Genomic DNA, 20,283 nt, shown 5'->3' with positions numbered 1-20,283 from the left:
TGCTCGTCCGCGATCCTCTCTTGTCTCTTGACGAGGAGGTGTTTTCGCCCATCCGGTTCCTCATGGTTATAGATGCTCTTGATGAGTGTTCAAACGCCAGAGACATTCTTCAACTTCTTCAGAACCTCAACCTCGAAAAGCCAAAGGTTCAAATCTGGATCCTGGTCACTAGCCGGAAGGAGATCTACATCTCCAAGTCTTCCGAGACAATTCTTCGGGGCCTCTATCGTTTGACCTAACTCGAAAAGATTGGGAGTCAGAGTCTTGTTAATGATGGGGACGGCGCATGCGCTGTAGAGGGAGCCGAGGTGGTCGGCATTGACGGCATTTCCAAGTCTCTCAAACACACGTTGTCACGAATTGCCAATACTCAAGAGTGGCCGAAGGAATGGTTAAACAACGACAAAATCGAGAGGCTGAGAAAGATGGCAGGGGTTTATTCTTGTGTGCTTCTGTGGCCTGTCGATTCCTTGATCATGAGCTGGACGAAGAAGATCTCGACGGTCGATTACGACTTATTCTAGAGGACAATGATGAGTTTCGAGAGATCTATGCGCATCAATTCCATGTCTGCAAGAACATTCTGGAGTACCATCACGTCGGACGACATGGCAAAAGAGTAAAGAGAGAGAAGCAGAAGGCAGCGGACGAGATCAAGTTAATTCTAGGAACCATCGCTGTCTTGTTCAGGCCGGTATCTATCGCCACACTGTCCTCTCGAAGGGAGAAAAGAACCTCAAACTGCAAGTCGCTGTATTCGGTGCTGTGGTTAACATTCCCGAGCAGGACAACGGGTCGTTGACCCTGATTCATCTCTCTTTGAGAGAATTTCTTCTAAGCGAGCAGTGCCCGTCTGAGTTCCGAGTATATCCGGAAGAGGTCCATGAAACGATGTTGGTAAAGTGCATCGACTTGATGAGGAATGGTCTTTGCCAGGACATGTGCGGCCTTCAACATCCGGGCGGCCTTGTTGAAGGTCTGGCACCCGGTACTGTCGACAATCGCATTCCGCAGCACTTGCAGTGCTCTTGCCATAACTGGATTAACCATCTAGATTACGTGGATGAGGAGAGACGCAACTGTCTTTTCGGGGTTGATGGAATTATCTACCAGTTTCTGCGTCAGAAGTTCCTGGTTTGGCTCGAGGCACTCAGCTTGATGAGGTAGATACATGTGGCGATCCTGGCGATGAATCGCCTCGAGGAAATGACAGAGGTATTTTATTCACTACCAATATTCGAATTAGGGAAAGGAGTCTTGTTGACGTTTGACAACGCAGAAAGCCGATTGTCCTGATCTCCATGCGTTTGTCGAAGATGCCAGGCCTTTCCTACGCGAGAACCGCTGGATAATTGAAAGGACTCCAATACAAATTTACTTATCCGCGCTTCTCTTCAGTGCTGGAAGAAGCATCATACGACGAGAGTTTTCACAGTTTATCCGGTGTTGTTTTGATGGAACTTGACCTGGACAAGTTATCGATCAGAGAGCGATGGACAAAGTTAAGGTTGGAGAAACGAGAGAGATAGGTGATAGAAATGATTATTCCAATCAGTGATTTCTTCAGAGTTAGGGTTTGCACCTGTGTTTAGGGGGTGGTCGCGGGTCTTCGTAAAATTTCCCTTGCCTTGGACACACACCCGTTTATTCTGCTTAAGTGGGTGTAATGATGCCCCTTAGAGCTATCTTTTGTGATCTGACCTTGGCCCGTTGTGATGATATTCTCAAGTACACGGGAGAGCGTCTGCTCCAGGAGACAGCTTGTAGTCCCCTAATATTCTTCCACAGTGGTCGACCGTGACAGCGGCTGATAATGTGTTGTTTGTTATAGTTGAAGCCCGGCCCTCGATGGGATAACTGGGCCAGAAGAACGTGCTGCAGGTTGAAAAGTAGAATAAATCTATTAAATATATCTGAGCTATTGACTCTTAATAGAACACTTCCAAGGAACTTCTGCTAAAAAGTGTTCTGATGTTGAGATATAGTTAAGGATCAGTCCTTTACTAATTCTTGGAGAAATATTTTTACCCGTTAGATACCGCTGAACATAACCAACTGAATACAAGTATCTCCCTAGCAGATAATCCATTTGAGTCTCCCAGGTTGATAGCCGCGTCGCGCTAGCAGAGCGCGGGGGGATCGCGGGTTTCTCTATAGCCCTCCAGCTGCGTGAAGACCATGATGTCGTCATCTGGAAGCATCCAACTCTAACCAGGAGCTCGGAGCTGCGATCACCCTCGCTATGAATGTAAGTTGGCTGCTGCCCCTTATTGAAAGATATGGTGCCCCGTGGTGGTACTTCTCGCGGCAAGATATCCACTAAGAGTTGAAGCGCGCTGCCCTGTCTCCGGACGGCCTCGGAACGGTTCCCACGCTCGTGCTGGGGGCCAAGGTCTACCAGGTAGACCTTGAGAGGATGGCCGTCCACGTGGAGGACGGGAGGACCTTTGAAGGCGACCTCATCGTCGCCGCTGACGGCATACGATCAGATGCAGGGACTTCTGTGTTTGGACGCCTCCCAACCGTGAAGACGGGATTCTCGGCATATCGATGCATGGTGCCGAGTAAGCGGCTTAGAGACGATCCAGACACAGCTCCCCTTCTCAAGTGTGCCAAGGTCCTCATGATAGTGCATCCTGAGCGACGGATCGTCATCTATCCATGCTCAAGCTGGGACACCATGAACTTTGTCTGTATCTTCCCTGATGGCCGAGATCGCCGCCAGCAGTGGAACAAGGGCGCATCTACGGAGGAAATGGTGGAAACATTTGGCGATTTTCACCCAGCCGTCGTCAAGATGCTGTCAATGGCAGAGGATACTGGAGTCTGGCAGCTACGAGGCCGCGATCCCCTATCGACACTGGTCAAGGGTCACTTTTGCCTCATCGGTGATGCCGCACATGCCATGGGTCCGCGTAAGTGAAGACAAGTCTAACCTCATCTGAACCAAAGCTGGCTTTGCTTGGCAAAGACCAAGGCCAGGGGGCCTGCCAGGCCATAGAGGGTGCAGAAGCCCTCCGTGTGGTCCTGAAAGGCGCAGAGCTCAGTGACATTGAAGAACGGCTTCTCATCTATGACGAGCTCAGGGTAGAGCGCGTTCGAAGAGTCATCGAAAACACGAGGAAGATGGGCCCGAAGAGTTGGCGACGGTCCACGCATGTCAGACCGGGAATACAGCCAATACAGCGTTGCGTTTTCCGACTATCACTGGAGCTACAGTATGACGCCAGAGGCCATAAGGTTGATGAACCAGCCCGGAATCAAGATGGAGTGTGCGGATGCAGCCACAGGACAGCTGGTTGTTCTGGAGGGGAATGATCTCGGAAACGGATCTCTCAACTAGAGAATACTTAGGCCGCGGCTCAACAGCATATAGGTGCTGCCAGCTGTAGCTTTGAACGAGACGGGCTTCTCCTTTAAATATCCTTTACAAAACTTTGCAAAGCTAGCTACGTTGCAACCCAGTGAAATGGTTTGGCGCTGGACGGTAGAAACGGCCTGGTGCCAAGGACGGAGTAACAGTAGACATTGTTGGCTGCCCTGGCCCCTTACACGTGGCAGTCGCAATGCTAGCGGATCAGAATGACAGACTATGAGAGCTAAGTTACCTATCATCACGGGGGAGTAGGGTCGTAACTACTTCAGTGGAAGACTACCACGCCATCACCGTCAATCCAAGTGCTAGAGGAGAATACCGAGTGTATCCATAAGGGCTAGATCATGAACTACTGCAGCGTAGGTAGGGTATGACTTGAGATGAATAAGTTAGATAGGCTATCTAGCTACTGCTGCTGCTGCTGCTGCTTTACACTTATCCCTTTATATACCCAGAGACTTCTGCGTCGGAAGCGAGAACACGGCTCCCTCCTTATCTTGCCTTTCTCTGCTGCTCCTTGATCCACCCTTCTTGACGTACTCTGCCTTCAGTCTCAGCGTTAACCTCAGGGCGCTGCCTATGCGGATCATCTCGACTTCCTGCGGCGTGTACATGCCGCTTTTCTCCGGCCCGTACATCTCGTTAAGCGTCGGCGCGACGTCATCCTTGCCGGTAAAGGGCCAGTCGCTGCCGGTCAGTACATTCTCGGCGCGGATGCCTAGGCTTTTGAGCAAGAAGGTCTGCGTAGGTGTTCCCTGCGAGCACACGATGTATATATTGCCGCCGCTGAATATGTGCTGCAGTGTCTGGCCGTCGTTATTTTCGGCGATGCGGTTCACCTGCCTTGCGCCCGGCCCTCCGACGCCGATGAGCTTGGAGCCCGACAGCGTACGGATGCAGCGCTGGAAGAGGTACCGGAACGAGCCGCCGTTGTGGCTGAAGATCCATTTGATGTTAGGATACTTGTCAGGGATTTCGATGACAGCGTAACGTGGGGCGTTTTGAAGTCAGTGTTTCCGTGGATCGACAAGCTCCCGGACTGGATGCTAGGCGAGAGGTTGGGGGACTGGCGGCGCGCTGTGGACCGCACATGAAAGCACGCACAAGGGGGCCTGGCCCAGTGGCGATACCATAAACAGATCGGAAGGGCTTCCAGCCGTGTCGACATTCTGCAGCGTCTCATCGAGCACGGAGAGAAGTGTCCGGAAGAGAATCTATCGGAGAAGGAACTTGAGACCGAGATTATGGAGATCATGTGAGATGCCAGTATCAAGGCAAGCCAGGCTCACGAACTAGAAAGGTGACTGACGCAACACCTAGGCTCGCCGGGGGCGACACCACCGCCACGACTATCACATACGGCCTGTACGAGCTGGCCAAGAACCCGAACCGCTGGCCTTCTAGCCCGAAAGGTGGAAGGAGCCGACTTCAGTGATGGCGGCCACGATGCTTACGTTTTCAGCTGGGCCACGCGCGTGCGTTGGTCAGAAGTAAGTGAAACATCTCCTCTATGACATGCCCCATTCACATCCCCAAGTCACTTGCTGCATGATTGGATCTTGTCAAGCTTAAACATCCGCAGTCTCGCTATCACCCAGACGCGAATCCATATCGGCACTATCCTGAGGAACTTTGCTGTGGAGCTGCATCCAGAGACAACGCCTGAAATCATGCATACGATTGATAACTTCCAGGGCAAGCCAGGGGAGGATAAGGTGTTTCTCTTATTTAAGAGGACGCACTAAGTGTATAGTAGTAGTATATATCAGTAGTGTATTTCAGGGAGATAAGAAATACACACCAGCGCTTTCTTCTCGTTTACGATGAGAACATGGATACATTCTAATAACTGCCGCCACTCACTTTGCGACCCTAGCAAGAACCTCTCTCCATACCCTAGGCCTGATCCCAGTTGCTTTGCCGCCTCCATCCAACTCAAACTCAAAGTCGTCAATGCCAATGCCGCCGTACTTGAGAGCATCCACGCCGCCCCATGACATGCAAAGATCAGCCCAGGGATCGACGCTACCCGGCATAGACACCTCCCTCTCGTTTTCATAAACGCCTCTGAATCTGATCTTACCGTTTCCTTCCAGCCCTGAGGGGTAGAGTCGGAGCCCGCCGAATCCCATACCGAAAGCCATCTCGAACGTCTTCAGAACATCGACTTTGCCTCTGGTCCAGCTCCGGACTGACAGGCCTGGGAGGTCCCTGTCGACTCCGACCTCCAATTTTCCGCTTGCGCTCTGGTACGAGCCTGCGAATCTTCTTTTGGCCTCTTCCCTTGTGGCCTCCTCGACGGCAGGGAGCAGCGTGTCGGTCATGAGGCTAGGAAGAACAGGCCACATGTCAAGGCCCGAAGATTCGCTGGCAAGCAAAATGACAAAGCCAAAGTCGTGATCGGGCGAAAGAACAAAAAAGGCACTGTAGAGTCCCAGCATGCCATTTTTCGTGTAGAGGTCGACGACGCGAGTCTTGTTGGACTTGAGAGAGGTGGGCAGCAGTACTCGTCGGATCTCCCACGGCATTCCGATGGACATTTGCAGCTCCGAGGTATGCGAGAGAGGTTTGAGCCAGGCCCGAGTCTCGTTGGCAGGGAGGATGGATGAGCGAAGGATGGTTTGTCCAAGGGTTGTCAGGTCGGCTGCCGTCGAGAACATGCCACCGTAACTGCGGGGGCGGTTAGATACTATGCCGTACAAGAGTCGCATCGAGAAAGGGCAACACTTACGGGCTTGCGCCGGCCAAAGTCATATCCCACCACGAGGTGGTCTCGTTGCCGGGAATTATGGCATTGCTCCTGTTCTTTGGCGCCTCCAAGGATGTGCGGTCCAGCCCCAGCGGCTCAAGCAGCGATGAATGGAGAGATTGTTCAAATGTCTTATTGGTCATGGCCTCCAGGGCATATCCCAGGATCTGGAATGCCGCGTTGGAATAGATGGGCGTGTTGGAGGTCGATGTCAACGCCAAAGCATTTCTGTCGGTGATGCCTTGAAAGAATTCTAAAGCATCATAAGTTAGACATATTCCGGGAAGAACGTTGAGCTTCTCTATTAACCTTTTCGAGTACAAGCCTTGTGGCCAACTGAGAGATCGCAACTTGGTAGATCTTGGACCTTGAGAGCTGGCAAACCGAGTTCCTCAGGATTCGCGCCCGAGGCCTTAACCAAGAGGCCAACGTCAAAAAGTCCAACTTGTGAGAGTGTTGGTTAGTTATTATGAAAAAGGCAGCTACTGGGGACTTACAGTTCCGTTCTATTCCTGACATATGGCTAGCGAGTTGGCCGATAGTCATCTCACTCCATCGTGGGCTCTTAACCGGGCCGTCTCGATGATTCATGGCCCTGGCCAGTTCAGGAACCCATCTGGTGACAGGGTCGTTGAGCCGTTCCATGCCAACTTCAGCCAACAGCGCGTAGACAGTGATGAGTTTCGAGACGCTCCCGATACGGAACACGGTGTTTTCATCCAGAGTTCCCGATGTCAACGAGCCAGATGTGCTTGGCGGGGCGTACCCATAGCCGAAGATCTTGTCTGTCCCCGAAAAGGCCTGGACGTACAAGGTGGTATCAGTTCCTTTTTTGACAACCTCGTTCAACTCGTCTGTCAGTCTTGCAACTGCACTCTTCACGGCTGCAGACTTTGCCAGGCCTTTTTGAACGGGAGGAAAGACAGGGCCAAGGAGCGGGCATGTTGGGTTGGTCTGGCCGAGTGTGCCGCCTGCTAGAGCCAGGAGGGCCAATGTGACAGTACTCAGAAGCATGTTGTGGTGAGAAAGAGTGGGAAAAGGTAGATGGTGAGTCCGGAACTGGAGAGAATTATCGTCGACTTTTATACAGGATCAAATCCCATTCTGGCAGAGCCTGGTCCGCAAGACTCAGGTGAGCATAGCCAACCAGAGCCGTTGAAGATACAGGGAATGATGTGATTGGTAGGGTCGCAAAGCTGTAGTTAGCACAGCCGCTCCTGGTAAGATTCAAGGCTGAAATGAATAAGCTCCGAAACCTCATCTTAGGTTAGGGTTACGAGGATATGTCTAGAGATGGGGAGCCAATCAGCTTCTCCTAGCGTCGGCTGCAGCTTATGATTGGTCGGGTCGTACAATGAATGACGCACGCCGCCTCACGGCCCTAACCACAGTAAGCACCACCTCCAAGACAAATCTCGGGGAAGGAAGGCCAAGGACGGACATGATTTTGCTACAACAGTTGCCATGGCCGAAAAGAATGACCATCCTGGCACAGGACCCAAGAGACGAGCTCCTCACAAAAAGGTCCGGACTGGGTGTGTCACCTGCAAGTACGTTCTTCCACCGAAGGCTCGTTAGAGAAGCTTCTGACCGCCGCATCAAGGATCCGAAGAGTACGCTGCGATGAAGCAAAACCTGAGTGTCACCGATGTCTCTCGACTGGGCGCAAATGCGATGGCTACGCACCCGCGTCTGGGTCGACCAAGAGAGACACGGCAGACTCGCACCCAGCTGCCGACTCTAGACTTGTCCTGCCGCCAAAGAATCTTGAAGAGATAAGAAGCTATCGTTTCTTCATGGAAGTCACCGCTCCAGCTATTGCCACCACCTTTGACTCTGAGTTTTGGCGGCTGGAGCTTCCGAGGATATGTCAATCCGACCCAGCCATCTGGCACGCCGCCGTCAGCTTCGGGTGCGTCCATGAGAGCTACCTGTCTGCATCCCCGGATCAACACGCCAAGAGCACCTTTGCTGTGCAGCAGTTTAATGCCTCTGTCAAATGTCTAACGGCCCCAACCTATACTGACAGATGGAGAGCCCTCGTCGTCAGCGCAATCTTTACGTGCGTCTGCCATTTTGAGGGACTTCAAGACCAGGCTCGCATCCATCTCAGAGCTGGCTACAAGCTGCTCCAAGAGATTCAGCAGGAAGAAGAAGCCCTAGGGAATCGGAAGAGTCGACCGAGTTCGTCATCCGAGCCAGCAGCAAGCATCAGCCCGATATCACTGTCATCCATTAGCTCCATTCTCACGGGCTTCCAGATCTCGGATCAGGCACTCAGTCGGGGAGGCATCTCAGACGTGCCGATGCTGATATCAAGGCATGATAGCTTCACTGAGTGGCGGACGTACACGGCACCGTCCAAGACGCCATACCTTACAATCGAGAACCTGACGCGGGCTAGTCGGGCATCCGAGTCGTTGTTGAATGGGCTCGTATTCTTCATGCAGAGGCACGCTAACCAGATCAAGGACATTTTCCTTGGTACTGGCGATGTGGGTTTGATGGAGTCAATTGCCTTAAAACAGGAGCCTGAGATTCGTTGTTTTGCTGAGATCTCCCGTGCCATCCAGTCATTCCAGGTGCATGTCAGAGAAGCCGAGGCATCGGACTATCTCGCAGACTCCTGGGTCAACAGAACGCTGCTTACTTTGAAGCTATACCAGGGAACTAGCCGCTTCATCCTCTTGAAAGACCCAGACGAACCTGACCTGGTAAAGAGACAAGCGGGGTTGCCTGCGGCTGGTATGAGACTTATCGAACTGGCAGAGGAGATCCTCAACCTCAGCGGAGAGAGTCACGACAAGCTTCTGGTACCGAGTCCTCCAACGTCTACCCCTCTATTCATCCTCGCCCACTCTGGGCTCACACAGCAGATCCGGCGACGTGCGATTAAGCTCCTCAAGCGGCCAAAAATGGTTGGCATGTGGGACACCGTCCTGTCTGCGAGGATTGTAGAAGCCATTATGGAAAGGGAGAAGTCGGCCGCATACGAGGACCAGTTGAGAAGGGTGGAAGAGGGGACTCTGGCGCCAGAGATGATGGATAGGGATGCCGACTCACCGGTAGAGCCTTTGCATCGCATTTTCAACATGACCTTGGTCATGGAGGGCAGGAGGAGAGCCAGGCTATCGTTGAGGACTTGGCAGGACTGGATACGGGGACAAGCCGGCGAGCAGAGAGTGATAGAATGGTAAATGGCCTTGCTCATAGTATTGCCAACCGGGAACGACAATCGACAAACTATATCAGGATTAGAAAAACCTCTTCTTCTTCTTCTTCCTCTTCCAGTCACTATGACGTCTGTAGCTTTATTACCACCTTTCTTCATCTTGGGATTTCTCACAGTAGCCCTCATTTCCAACCCAAGCCTCACAGAGATGTCGCCCCGTGGATACAAGGAAGAGGAAAGATAACAGATATTGATTTGCAGATCCCGTTAGAGCTCTCACGACATGGCAAACCTCCTTATATGTGCGAATTCCTCGACGCTCGTTTATGCTGTATAGTGTGTGCACCTAGCGCGCAGTATTGCACTTATTCCAATCGCAGGGCTTGATCCAATCACTACGATTTCTTCCTAATTAATCGTCATGGTGAATATAGGTCTCCCATTCGTCGTCTTAGGCAGCTACGAACCGAATCAACACCAGCACTTAAAAGCCTGCATCACATAAAGGGCCGTCGGTGCATGAGAAGACGCCCACAAACTGGCAATGCACGGTATGGACATTCTCGTCTGACTTTTTTTATAGGGGTACATCTGTTTCATAAGCGCATGGTTAATGAAGAGCATTTGTCGATCAAATATAACATTCCAAGATAAAAGAAACGCGGCCCGTCTTTCTCACGCGAACTCCACTCCCCCGTGCTCCACTTCCCGGGTTAAGTCCCGGACCCCCCAGCCAACCTCCCCGACTACCCCACTCAGCACGGAGCAACTCCGGGACCCATTTTGGCTTAGCGTCACTTCGATGTTTGGGTTATGGGTGCCTAAGGCACCAAGACCCAGCAGCCTGAGCCCACCTCACGGTCATGTTATCCAGACTTCCGTCCTTCCTACAGACCACATTATCATATCACACACCTGAGCAGGCACAGCCTATAGTTTGCTCCACAAGAAGTACCTAGGCGGATTAGATGCTAGCTAATAGTATAGCGGCGCCATCCATCAACAGCATCAGACCTAGCTTCAAGTCATAAATTGGGGAATATGAGAATTGGTTACTGAAAGTCAAACCGCTACCCGGGAGCCGGGAATTGGTGATGAACCTATCGATAAGGGAGTGATAAGATAAGAGAGCCCTGCCAGGACATGGCGGTGGCGATGACGTCGCACATCCTTTCTACGGGGCAGAAGCGAGATTTAATAAGCCCCGCGGATTAACTTCTCCGCTTAGATATGATTGGCCGGGCTTTGACCTAAAATATGGGTCCTTATTTGTTCATCAATCTGGGGTATTCTGATCCCTTTCCTTTGCAGAAGAATCAGGCTCTTTTAACCCCATTTTCAACGTTTGCTACCGTGAAACGCGCTCTGTTTAATACTTTCTTAACACAATAAGGTGATGAACAGGCAGAATCGCTCCGATCGTTGGCAATATCACTCCATAAGAGGGTCAGGGTATAGGACAAGGGAAACCTCCCTGGCGACCATAGATGGCCCCCTGGGCCCCTTCAAGCGGGCCATTAAGAATGATCAAAGATACATAAAAAAGAGATAAACTATTTCATTGTCTATTAGATATCCCTCTGGTGTTTTGGCAGTAATATGATAGATCAGGCCCCCGCCTGTGTAGATTCTGGTTTCTGACCATGAAAGACGGTTCTGCGTTACACCTCCTGTTAATACAATATGCCGTGATAAAGAAGAAGTCAAGGATAACCAGGGAGAGCTTACACATTGAGATAAGCATGGATCGCTGGGTCGGTTAGTTCCTTGCGCATGTTTGCCAGAAACAGCTGTGCATCCTCGTACTTCCACTATATCACCACTTATCAGGTTCCATATCTCACTATTGCACTGCGCGGAATAGAAACTTACCCCTAGCATCTCGGTAAGACCGCGGATAGAAAACCCTTCAAGACCCTGTAACAGAAACTGGCGGTTCCAGGCACCCCACTGCTTGAGCGTTTTATCTTTAGGCCAGGTCCCAATAGGAACCTTGATTACCCGGCCCGTGAGATTAATGAAGCCTGCTTTTTTGATAGATTCGGCCATCTTATCATCCCAGAAGAAGGGCTTGCCAGTCAGACTCCCTATCCTTTTGAATATGTCTATCCATGTGTATAGGGGCGAGCCAGACTTCAAGGTGTCATCATCGCACTTGGCGGCACCCCAAAGTTCAACACTCTCTACCCAGCCGCCAGGCAAAGTATGTCTATCAAGGGTTAAAACTCTTCAACGAAATTATTGCAGGAGTTGACAAACTTGAAGGCCTTTTCGAATAGCTCCGTCCAGTCGGGGATGCAGCCCATCATGGCGCGGATATGAACAAAATCAAAGTGGTTATCCGGGTGAGTCCACTCTTGATTGATATCATCGACCTCAAACCTGCAATTCGGTGGCACAAAGGTTGGTTGGATAGGTGAAAGATCAACACCAAGAACGTCTGCAGATGTGTGCAAATCGGCAAATTCACTGCGGTCATTAGAATCTCAACCAATATCAAAATCACATTTCAAACACTCACATGGCCCAGATTCCAGTGCCACAACCCAAGTCCAAGACCCTCTAGGCCAGTATTTAGACGGCAGGTTCATGTGATTTTGGGATGAACGACTCACTTGCGGATTATCGCCAATGGGAGCCTCATAGAGCTCGTTATTCAGGATGATTCTGTAAACCTCGTGCCTAACCAAACAAACACATTAGAGATTTAGAGGCAGTAGACGAGTCTAACTCACATGAGGTCTTCAGCTTCCTGTTGGCGATCATCATTCGGAGCCCTGGGTGTTTATGTGAGTAATCCGGCCGGTCGTAATACCGTGAAGAACCAACCACAGTCTCAAGAGTGCTCACCAATAAGACCCGTCTTGATAAGAGTGATACCGCCGTCCATTCTCCCACTTATAATTAAGAATGGAAGACCTCAGCGACTCAGTATCAGTGATTCTAGTCCTTCAACAGTTGAGCCATCATTCCTCGTGTATCTCGATTTTCGAGATTCAGCTTACGACAGAGAGTAAGAAGAGTCAGAGTTTTCATCCTATTACCCGGTAACACCGTGGTGAGCTAGGATAAGCCATAGAACGATCGTGGGTTGACCCTACAACTTCAATATGGCCACCCGCTGCCTGGGCCTCGGTTACCTCAGCCAACGCGGCAGGCGACTGATGGCTCGGCGGGGACCGTGAGGTCGGCGAGTTGGACTGCCGTGACTTTGGAGAGGACATGATTCCTCGGGCTACTTCCCGTAGCGTGTAATAGTAGATGAAGTAGAAAAGTGTCTTGAAATGTTGTGGCCCGAGGAGTAGAACTGAGTTGAGGGAGAGAAAGAAAATGCCGCCTCAATGTCTCTTTGATGAGGGGGTCTCCACAGTAGGACCCCTGTAGAGGACATATCATAGATGCATATTGTCTTTGCAATGGGCTGTTGGTCGGGTTGCATGATGCGGAAATGCCTGACAGGGTGGTACTGAGTACATTACATAACTGGGGGTTAAATAGTTATTCTCGTTCGTTTCTATGATTGCATACATTGAAGCATTACCCCCCACGCGCTATTTCTTAGTATATGGCGACGGCTTGCAACGGGGTCGATTTATAACAATTCTGCGGTTGGCGTGGATCATGGCGATAGACTGCAACTTGATAGAATTAACTTAGGCTCTGGGTCATGTAGGACCGAACCAGTGGTAGGCTTGGTTGATGATGGCTATCAGTATCCCGAAGCGGATATCGAGGCGGGAAAGGTTAGCTAGGGAATAGAAGCAAACGAGAAGTCCTTGACATTTTTAACCACTGGCTGACACAAAGAGAAGTGTCGCCAATGCCAACAATGAGTCTGCCTATCGTTGTGTTTCAGGTCTCCTCCCGGCGATCGTTCTCAGGCTTAATATATTCCTAGTGTCTCAGGAGCAAGCTGTCCATCATCAAGGGGCCGCTCATAGTCGGATGCGATCCCTGCTAGATTGCCGTCACATGCAATTCCAAGCAGAGAGAAGAATCGATCTTGCGTGAGCGAGGACTTCAGGTGGAACCTTTTAAGTAGCGAAAGGATCGACCAGCGCTTTACCTAGAAGGGATTTCGAAACTCGCATCTCGGCGAGACGGGAAAAGGGAGCCTGCTGTGCTTCTCTCTCGTTGTTCTGGTTGATACTTATCGGCCCTTGCGTTAGAGCCGTGTTGACTTTGTTCTATTGTATTATTTATAGAATTTATCTAGTTACTTATTAACCCTTAGCATTGCCTGCAGCTGCCCTGTTCACGTCAACTGTGCCAGCATCGACTCATGGTGCTACGGATGTGAAATAAAATGCTCTCTTTATCATAGGCAGCATCTTGCTGGGGTCTGATTGGATAATTAATAGCGTTGAGGCCGGCAGTTGATGACGACCTGCATGACCTCCAGTAAGAAATTAGGCAGCAAAGTGGGCGGCAAAGACCTGTTTCCGGGCTAAGAAAAACCCGAGCGAGGCCTCACTATTCCGTTTAATTTTCCCAAGCCAACGACGCTGGCGCCAGTTACCTAGTATCCGTTGTTCTCTCGTCCAACGCCGACACCAACCCGCCCGACCATTCCTTCATCTGGTCTCTTGCATTCACTACCTGCGATGGACACCCCACAAGATCAATATCACTACATGCCCCTGCCTAGACAAGGGTGGTTCCGGCTGCTTACCATCGAGCCAGCAGAGGCCTCACAGGTCATTTCATGCAGGCTTGACCACTATGAAATAGACAGTTCTGCCTCATATGAAGCCATTTCATATACTTGGGGCGACGAGAAGTCAACAAAGTCCATGCTCGTCAATGGCAAGCCGTTCCATCTCCGACCAAATCTATTCTCTGCTTTTCAGGCCATGCGTAATGCCAACACCCCGCGCACCATTTGGGTTGACGCCATTTGCATCAACCAAGGCGATATCTCGGAAAGAAATAACCAAGTCCGGCAGATGAACGACATTTACTCCAAGGCCGAGGTTGTAAACGTCTGGCTTGGCGAGTCAACAGAAAGCTCAGATATCGGCATCGACTTCCTGAAAAAGTTTCATTCGCTCATGTTTCAAGACCGAAAAGAACGTATGCCAATTGTTGGGTCCACACTCGAGCCTGGAGCCAAGTCTTCTGCCTATCCTCGCTCCATCGAGTCATACAGCGAAGTTTACGAACCCATTCTATCCCACGACTGTCTTGTCTCCGGTTTAGACCACGCAGTTGCTCTTCTATCCAGACTCTGGTGGAAAAGGATGTGGACCTTGCAAGAGAGCGTCCTCTGTCCAAGAGTATTATGCTGGTGTGGCACAGAAACATTTCCGATCCATTATCTTTATGACCTATCATACTTTATCTACTTCTCTGTCAACTTCAATTGCTGGAAAGGGTCTGCGATTGACCCCGAGGTTTCACTGAGAGCAGTTTGGAGAGCTGCAGATCTCAGCCAGCGTCTGAAGACCAGAAGAGGCATTCGAGTGGCTTTGGCTCTCGATTCCACTTGGAATCGAGCGGCATCGGATCCAAAGGATAAGGTCATTGGACTTTTGGGTTTGGTAGGTCGTCGCCCTGACCTCGAACCTGATTATTCTTGGCCTGTTGAAAAGGTCTATAGAGTGGCTATGCGAGCGGCGTTGGTCGAAGATGGAAACCTTGACTGTCTTGGATTAATATCGGAAGACAGACAATCGAGGAATGAGAAGCTCAACTCTTGGGTCCCGGATTTTGGGGCTCACAATGAACCATTCTCCGACTACATAACCTCGTTAACGAAACCCATCTTTTCACCACGACCTTATGACGCGTCGCTTCGCGACAACTTCTCGCCCTCCATCAGAACAGAAAACGATGATTCGACTCTGGTGTTGAAGGGACTAGTTGTTGATTCGGTTCAGAAAGTTGGCGAGAAAGCGCCAGGTTGGAAGGGCCAAGACAGCAGCAAGTGGGCAGACACCATGCGCTCCGTGTTAGGCAGATGGCGTTCTCTCTTACCTGGCGCTGGTTATTATCCCACTGGCGAGGAATATCATCAATCTTTTTGGAGGACGGTCCTGGTAGACCTCAAGCAGGGCGAGCATCCGAACCCGTCAAGTGCCATCGGGCCGCAAAGACTCGATGATCTAGAAAAACAGGAGTTAATTCGGCTCGACACGTCTGAAGGGCTTGAAAATCTTCTGAACACTTGGGCCGCTTGCATTCAGATTGAATATCGGCAGCTGCGTCTTATTGAGCAATTTAACAGGCGATTCTTTATCACTGCTACTGGCTACTTTGGCCTGGGACCGACTGAACTCGAGCCTGACGACGCTATTTGCATTCTTCTTGGCGGGGGTGTTGCGTATGCTCTCAGGGAAAATGGAGATAGTTGGCGCTACATTGGTGAATGGTAAGTCTGGCACTTGAATTTATCGGATTGGCTCTGACGACTTAGCTACGTTCACGGGATTATGGATGGGGAGATTATACAAGCCATGACTGTTAAGTCATTTCGGGAGTTCAGAATTGTGTAGTGATGGTTCGACAGAGAGCTGATAAGTAAACCTACTGTTACGTACGGCTCAACGGCGACGAGATGAGGAGTGGCGCATGTGCTGTGATGGCGAACAGCGATCCGGACTACGGCGGTTTCCCCATCACCATCACCAGCCCGGCAGGGAGGATGATAGCGGAGCTGGAGGCTTATCACTTGGATGACGGGGAGTAGCCTGTTAGTTAGATCCGATTTCCCCACAACTCGTTTTCTCTTCTCCGGTTTCTCGGCCGCCTCATCTAGCTTGGCAGGGGTTTCCAGTAGGCTTAGTGCCTTGCTCCCTACAGTACTGTGCCATCGATTATTACAGGACAGGGCCTGGGCTCTGATCTTTTGGTCGGCCGCATGGCAAAGTTATCTCCGTGTCGTGGGAGCCACGCCGCGCCATCCTGCCCTGGTCCTGCGGCAGCAAAAATCACGTTATCGTGAATCTCGCCTTTCTTTCTTTCTTTTTTTGGCCTTTCCCGCGGAAGTCTGAGTTTGAAGGTGGGGGTGCCAAGTCCCGGAATCAGCATGTCCCTGTCGGCCGACTTCTGGTTGAGGCTAGTTTCAAGATTAGCATTCTCCTGGCTCAAGGCCCATGAGATAAGAAGCGGGCGTAAGCTGCATGAATATCACCCCCGTCAAGCGGGTGATAGAAAACAGGGCCTGTTTACACACACACTTTTCTATGTGACGACCGGCCTTGTAATCTTTCACCCGTGGTGCCCCCTTCCCAAGCTACAGGTGTTTTGGGCCTGCGCTCGTAAATCGATAACTCGGACGTGTTCCCTTGAGCCGCTTCGCGACTGGTCCAGTAGCCAGGAGGCGTCGAGGCTCGACTGATAACGAGGTATGGGCAGTGAAGATGTGGCGTTTTGCTAGAGTTCAAATATCTACGTAATGCCCTGTTGCGTTAGAGGCCGTGGCGAAAGCTATCCAATGCTTCTCGTCAACCATGACCATTCCAATATTCGCCAATGTTGATCGGCGTACAGCGCTGGCTGTGCCGACGGATAGGAGCCAGGCATGGACTCAGAGTATTGTGATACTCGTCGTATCGTTACTGTCTTTGCTTGGCGCAGGGTGGATGATACTGAGTTTCTTTGTACGATGGCCCATCATGCTTACGCACATCATGCTGACCCGGTCCTCAGTGCTTCAAAAGTCTCAGATCATTTCGTCACCAGCTTATCCTGTGAGTTGACTGCCCGCATCCGCACGATGAAATTGTAACAATAGGTAGCGGATTAGCGCTGAGCGACTTTCTGATGGCTGCAAACTTTGTCTTGTCCACTACTTCAAACATTGCTGGGAGAGATATTGCTGCGCCAGAGCAGGCCGCCCTGTGCTCCTTCAATGGGTTCATGACCCAGGTGTTCGTCATCCAGACCGACTACTGGGTATTTTTGTTATCCCTCTGCACCTACTTCATTCTCGCAGGCTTCAAGACACCCTCGTCCTGGGTACAGGATAACCGCCTGATACTCGCAGCTCTGCCATGGGTCTTGTCTGTCACCTGGGCGGGCATCGGGCTGGGAACAACGGGCTATGGCAACATTGGTGCCTGTACGCCCTCGCTCCGACATTTCCATCGACACTTACTGATCATTGAATAGGGTGCTGGTTCACATCCGACGAGATTCGCCTGCTAGTCAACTTCGTTCCGCGGTGGGCCATCATCTTCGCGATACTGTTCATGTATGGCAACCTTTACTACATCCTTCATCGGGCACACAAGCGCACGCTGTCGTTGAGATACTTCTCATCGGATGGTGTATCGAGGCAACGCAATACAGAAGGGTTTCAACAGGATCAAGAACGGCCTGGGCCTTCAGCGAATCCACAGCCGTTGTCGAATCCTGCCGAGTCAGAAGATATGAGCAACAAGATGAAAAATGTACGTGATGGTTATGGCCCATTTTCAAGATGTTACTAATTTGATGCCAGCTTGCACGGCGTATGCTCCTATATCCTCTGGCGTACATGCTTGTTTGGTCATTGCCAACAGCTATTCGAATTTACCAGTCGACGCGTGGTGTTGCTGCTCCCTTTGCTCTACAGACAGTCGATAAGGTGAGACACTAAGGCTCTTGACATCACCCAAAGTGCTTGCGATTGTTAACATTCGCCACATAGGCATGCATCGTCCTTCAGGGTTTCATCGATGCTGTCATTTACGGCGTCAACGAGTCATCTCTAGCTCACTGGCGCAATTTAATATTCCACAAACCAGATGAGGGGATTGAGGAGATACAATTAGGATCCAATAACTACGGGTTCCATAGCAGAACGGGCTTAAATTCAAAGACTTCGCAGCAGATCGAAGTGCGGAACAACTCATTATCGACTCTTGAGACAGACCAGTTCGACAGAGCTCCAAGGCGGCCGGGAGACCAGGGACATGATGGCCGCGGGGGGGCTTTAGCTAACCTAAGTCAGACTCCGAGAGGATCACAGTGGACTTGAGTTATATAGAGGTTATATAATAGTAGACTAGATGTAAGCCAGAGTCCGAAAGGCATGTGAAAAGCCGAACACGCCAACCTGACCACGCTTAGTCAAATTCTACGAATTCTTGAACATGACACTGGCCAAGAAACTCGGGTTTTCTGATAACAAGTTCGACCTTTACCTCCTCGGCTTCGATGCTCCAGGAGCAGCTTCCCACAGGAAGAGCACCTTTAATCGCCACGGATTGGTCGAACTGACACATAATTACGGCACCGAAAACGACCCTAAATACAAGGTTAACAATGGCAATATGGAACTCCACAATGGATTCTCTTACATCTGTCTCAGTATGGACTCTCTAGAGGCAGCTTGCCAGTGCTTGGAGAATGAAGGTTACAAGTTTCAGCCTAGGCTAGCCGATGTCGCATCCAAGGACTTCGCCACTGTGATGGATCCAGATGGTTCACCACCACTGGCCAGGCCGCAACTGACTACAATGGTGACACGTCCCGAACTTGGGACATTGTCAACGAGAATTGCCTGAACGAGCACAGTGGGAAACCAGTGTCGTACAAGCTGGTCAGCAGGGACGTCCCCCGCCTGATGCCCAAGGAGGGCTCCCTTGTCTGGAAGCGAGCTGCCTTTGCTCGGCACGCTATTCATGTGACCAAGTGTAAGTGGCCCGCCTCGAAATCATGCACTACGCTGATATAGTGATATAGATGCTGATGACTAGGTGTAGCCTGCGGGAAACCATGTAGCTCAAACTTCTAGCGAACCCTCCAGAGGCCTTTCTGAGTGGATTGGCGATGGTATTGAGTCTATTGAGAACACGGATATTGTTCTTTGGCATGCTTTTGGCATCACGCACTTTCTATCTTCCGAGTATTTCCCTGTCATGCCCGCGGAGCCTATCACGCTGCTTCTGAGACCTCGTCACTTCTTCTCCTCCAACCCTGTGATGGCAGCGGTAAGCCACCTGTTATCATTGGTACTATTATATGAGAACAAGCTTAAAATAGGCTTCACTCATCTTGGGCTCGGACCGGTTCCGCTCTTTAGTGGACACACTAACCAAAATTCTCATAAAGCTGCCTAGCAATCTTAAAAGCAGAGACAAGAAACTTATTTCAAGTGCAGTATCCAACCATGATGCAACAACATCGCCTCAATAGAGAACTGTAGCGAGAGAACGCGTTAATACTGTCATTATAATTATTCTTGATAATTCCACTGGTTTTACGTTCCAGTCCTCCCCCAAAGAGAGGAAGTTTTAGACGCAGTGAAGAGGAACACAGTCATGGACATCATGATGATGGCATTATAACCTAACGCGGTGAAGTACTTTCATCATGACATCTTGAAACTATAACAAGCAAGCCTTTCCGAAAGGGCTCACCCTACCACATGTATCGGGCAGATGACTGAAATCATAAACGCCATGGTTAGTCTGAAGCAGTAGCGGCGAACAAAAGGTAAAACCACCAACCTATTCAGTGCCCTCAACACAGCAGCACCTCTTTCTACCCCAACCACAACTCTGCATGTATTGGAATCCACCGTAGCCATCACAGTGGTACTCGCATTGGCCGGACTCAAACCAACCGCACTCGCCTGGGTGATTGCAGACCTCGCGAGGTGAAACAAGGTTGGTGCCGTGAGGGAAAGGGGTGGCGAGAGCCCCAGCAACCAGGGCGGAGATCAAAGCGCCGACGGAGAGCTTCATGTTGGCTTTTCCAAGGTGATATTTCTGGGGAAAATGTTATGAAAGAAGATAGAGAAGGATGTTTGTTTGTCTCACTAGTGGTGTCGTGGGCAATGAAAACATGAGGCACTGAGCTACTTATACTCGCGAGGCTAGAGCTTTGCCACCCAAGTGTATTACTTTGCGTGAATCAATACACAAGAACATGGCTATATTAGTCTACCAGTCTGAAGCCCACCATGAAACACGCATTGATAGGCCAGTAGCCCTTCATCCGAAGTTTCGCGATGAATACGAGCCGATGTTGAGAAAGTGAGTTGGGATCGTCGTGGGG

The 20,283-nt window shown here is 50.6% G+C and overlaps 5 protein-coding genes and 1 pseudogene across 6 annotated transcripts, besides 1 other annotated feature; 4 read left to right on the top strand and 2 right to left on the bottom strand.

The window, feature by feature from the left end:
- Nucleotides 1-2,242: 2,242 nt before the first annotated feature.
- NCS57_01486900 (FAD/NAD(P)-binding domain-containing protein) lies at nt 2,243-3,343 on the top strand (the record flags this gene model as incomplete). Its single annotated transcript, XM_053064454.1, has 4 exons — nt 2,243-2,248; nt 2,333-2,915; nt 2,972-3,139; nt 3,165-3,343. The coding sequence occupies 4 exons, from the start codon at nt 2,243-2,245 to the stop codon at nt 3,341-3,343; spliced, it is 936 nt and encodes a 311-aa protein (XP_052906082.1).
- A 476-nt stretch (nt 3,344-3,819) lies between these two features.
- Nucleotides 3,820-7,139, bottom strand: NCS57_01486800 (uncharacterized protein; the record flags this gene model as incomplete). The annotated part of the gene is made up of 6 exons (XM_053064453.1): nt 3,820-4,312; nt 4,481-4,590; nt 5,272-6,046; nt 6,108-6,378; nt 6,435-6,569; nt 6,623-7,139. The coding sequence occupies 6 exons, from the start codon at nt 7,137-7,139 to the stop codon at nt 3,820-3,822; spliced, it is 2,301 nt and encodes a 766-aa protein (XP_052906081.1).
- A 450-nt stretch (nt 7,140-7,589) lies between these two features.
- On the top strand, nt 7,590-9,322 carry NCS57_01486700 (Zn(2)-C6 fungal-type domain-containing protein; the record flags this gene model as incomplete). The annotated part of the gene is made up of 2 exons (XM_053064452.1): nt 7,590-7,675; nt 7,729-9,322. The coding sequence occupies 2 exons, from the start codon at nt 7,590-7,592 to the stop codon at nt 9,320-9,322; spliced, it is 1,680 nt and encodes a 559-aa protein (XP_052906080.1).
- Nucleotides 9,323-10,904: 1,582 nt separating this feature from the next.
- Nucleotides 10,905-12,521, bottom strand: NCS57_01486600 (uncharacterized protein; the record flags this gene model as incomplete). The annotated part of the gene is made up of 10 exons (XM_053064451.1): nt 10,905-10,953; nt 11,026-11,108; nt 11,170-11,506; nt 11,557-11,766; nt 11,819-11,859; nt 11,913-11,979; nt 12,033-12,074; nt 12,148-12,246; nt 12,303-12,334; nt 12,399-12,521. 10 exons carry the CDS (start codon nt 12,519-12,521, stop codon nt 10,905-10,907), a joined length of 1,083 nt encoding a protein of 360 aa, XP_052906079.1.
- Nucleotides 12,522-13,901: 1,380 nt separating this feature from the next.
- On the top strand, nt 13,902-15,791 carry NCS57_01486500 (HET domain-containing protein; the record flags this gene model as incomplete). The annotated part of the gene is made up of 2 exons (XM_053064450.1): nt 13,902-15,667; nt 15,713-15,791. 2 exons carry the CDS (start codon nt 13,902-13,904, stop codon nt 15,789-15,791), a joined length of 1,845 nt encoding a protein of 614 aa, XP_052906078.1.
- Nucleotides 15,792-16,748: 957 nt separating this feature from the next.
- On the top strand, nt 16,749-18,916 carry NCS57_01486400 (annotated as a pseudogene). The gene is made up of 8 exons: nt 16,749-16,898; nt 16,948-16,988; nt 17,037-17,359; nt 17,410-17,690; nt 17,741-17,866; nt 17,930-18,227; nt 18,352-18,619; nt 18,703-18,916.
- Nucleotides 16,749-18,916: a sequence feature.
- Nucleotides 18,917-20,283: the final 1,367 nt, after the last annotated feature.

This window comes from Fusarium keratoplasticum, chromosome 15 (assembly GCF_025433545.1).
Source record: "Fusarium keratoplasticum isolate Fu6.1 chromosome 15, whole genome shotgun sequence".
NCBI classification, from domain to species: domain Eukaryota; kingdom Fungi; phylum Ascomycota; class Sordariomycetes; order Hypocreales; family Nectriaceae; genus Fusarium; species Fusarium keratoplasticum.
The sequence above is the reverse complement of the archived record's forward strand: the minus strand, read 5'-3'. Positions and strand labels throughout refer to the sequence as shown.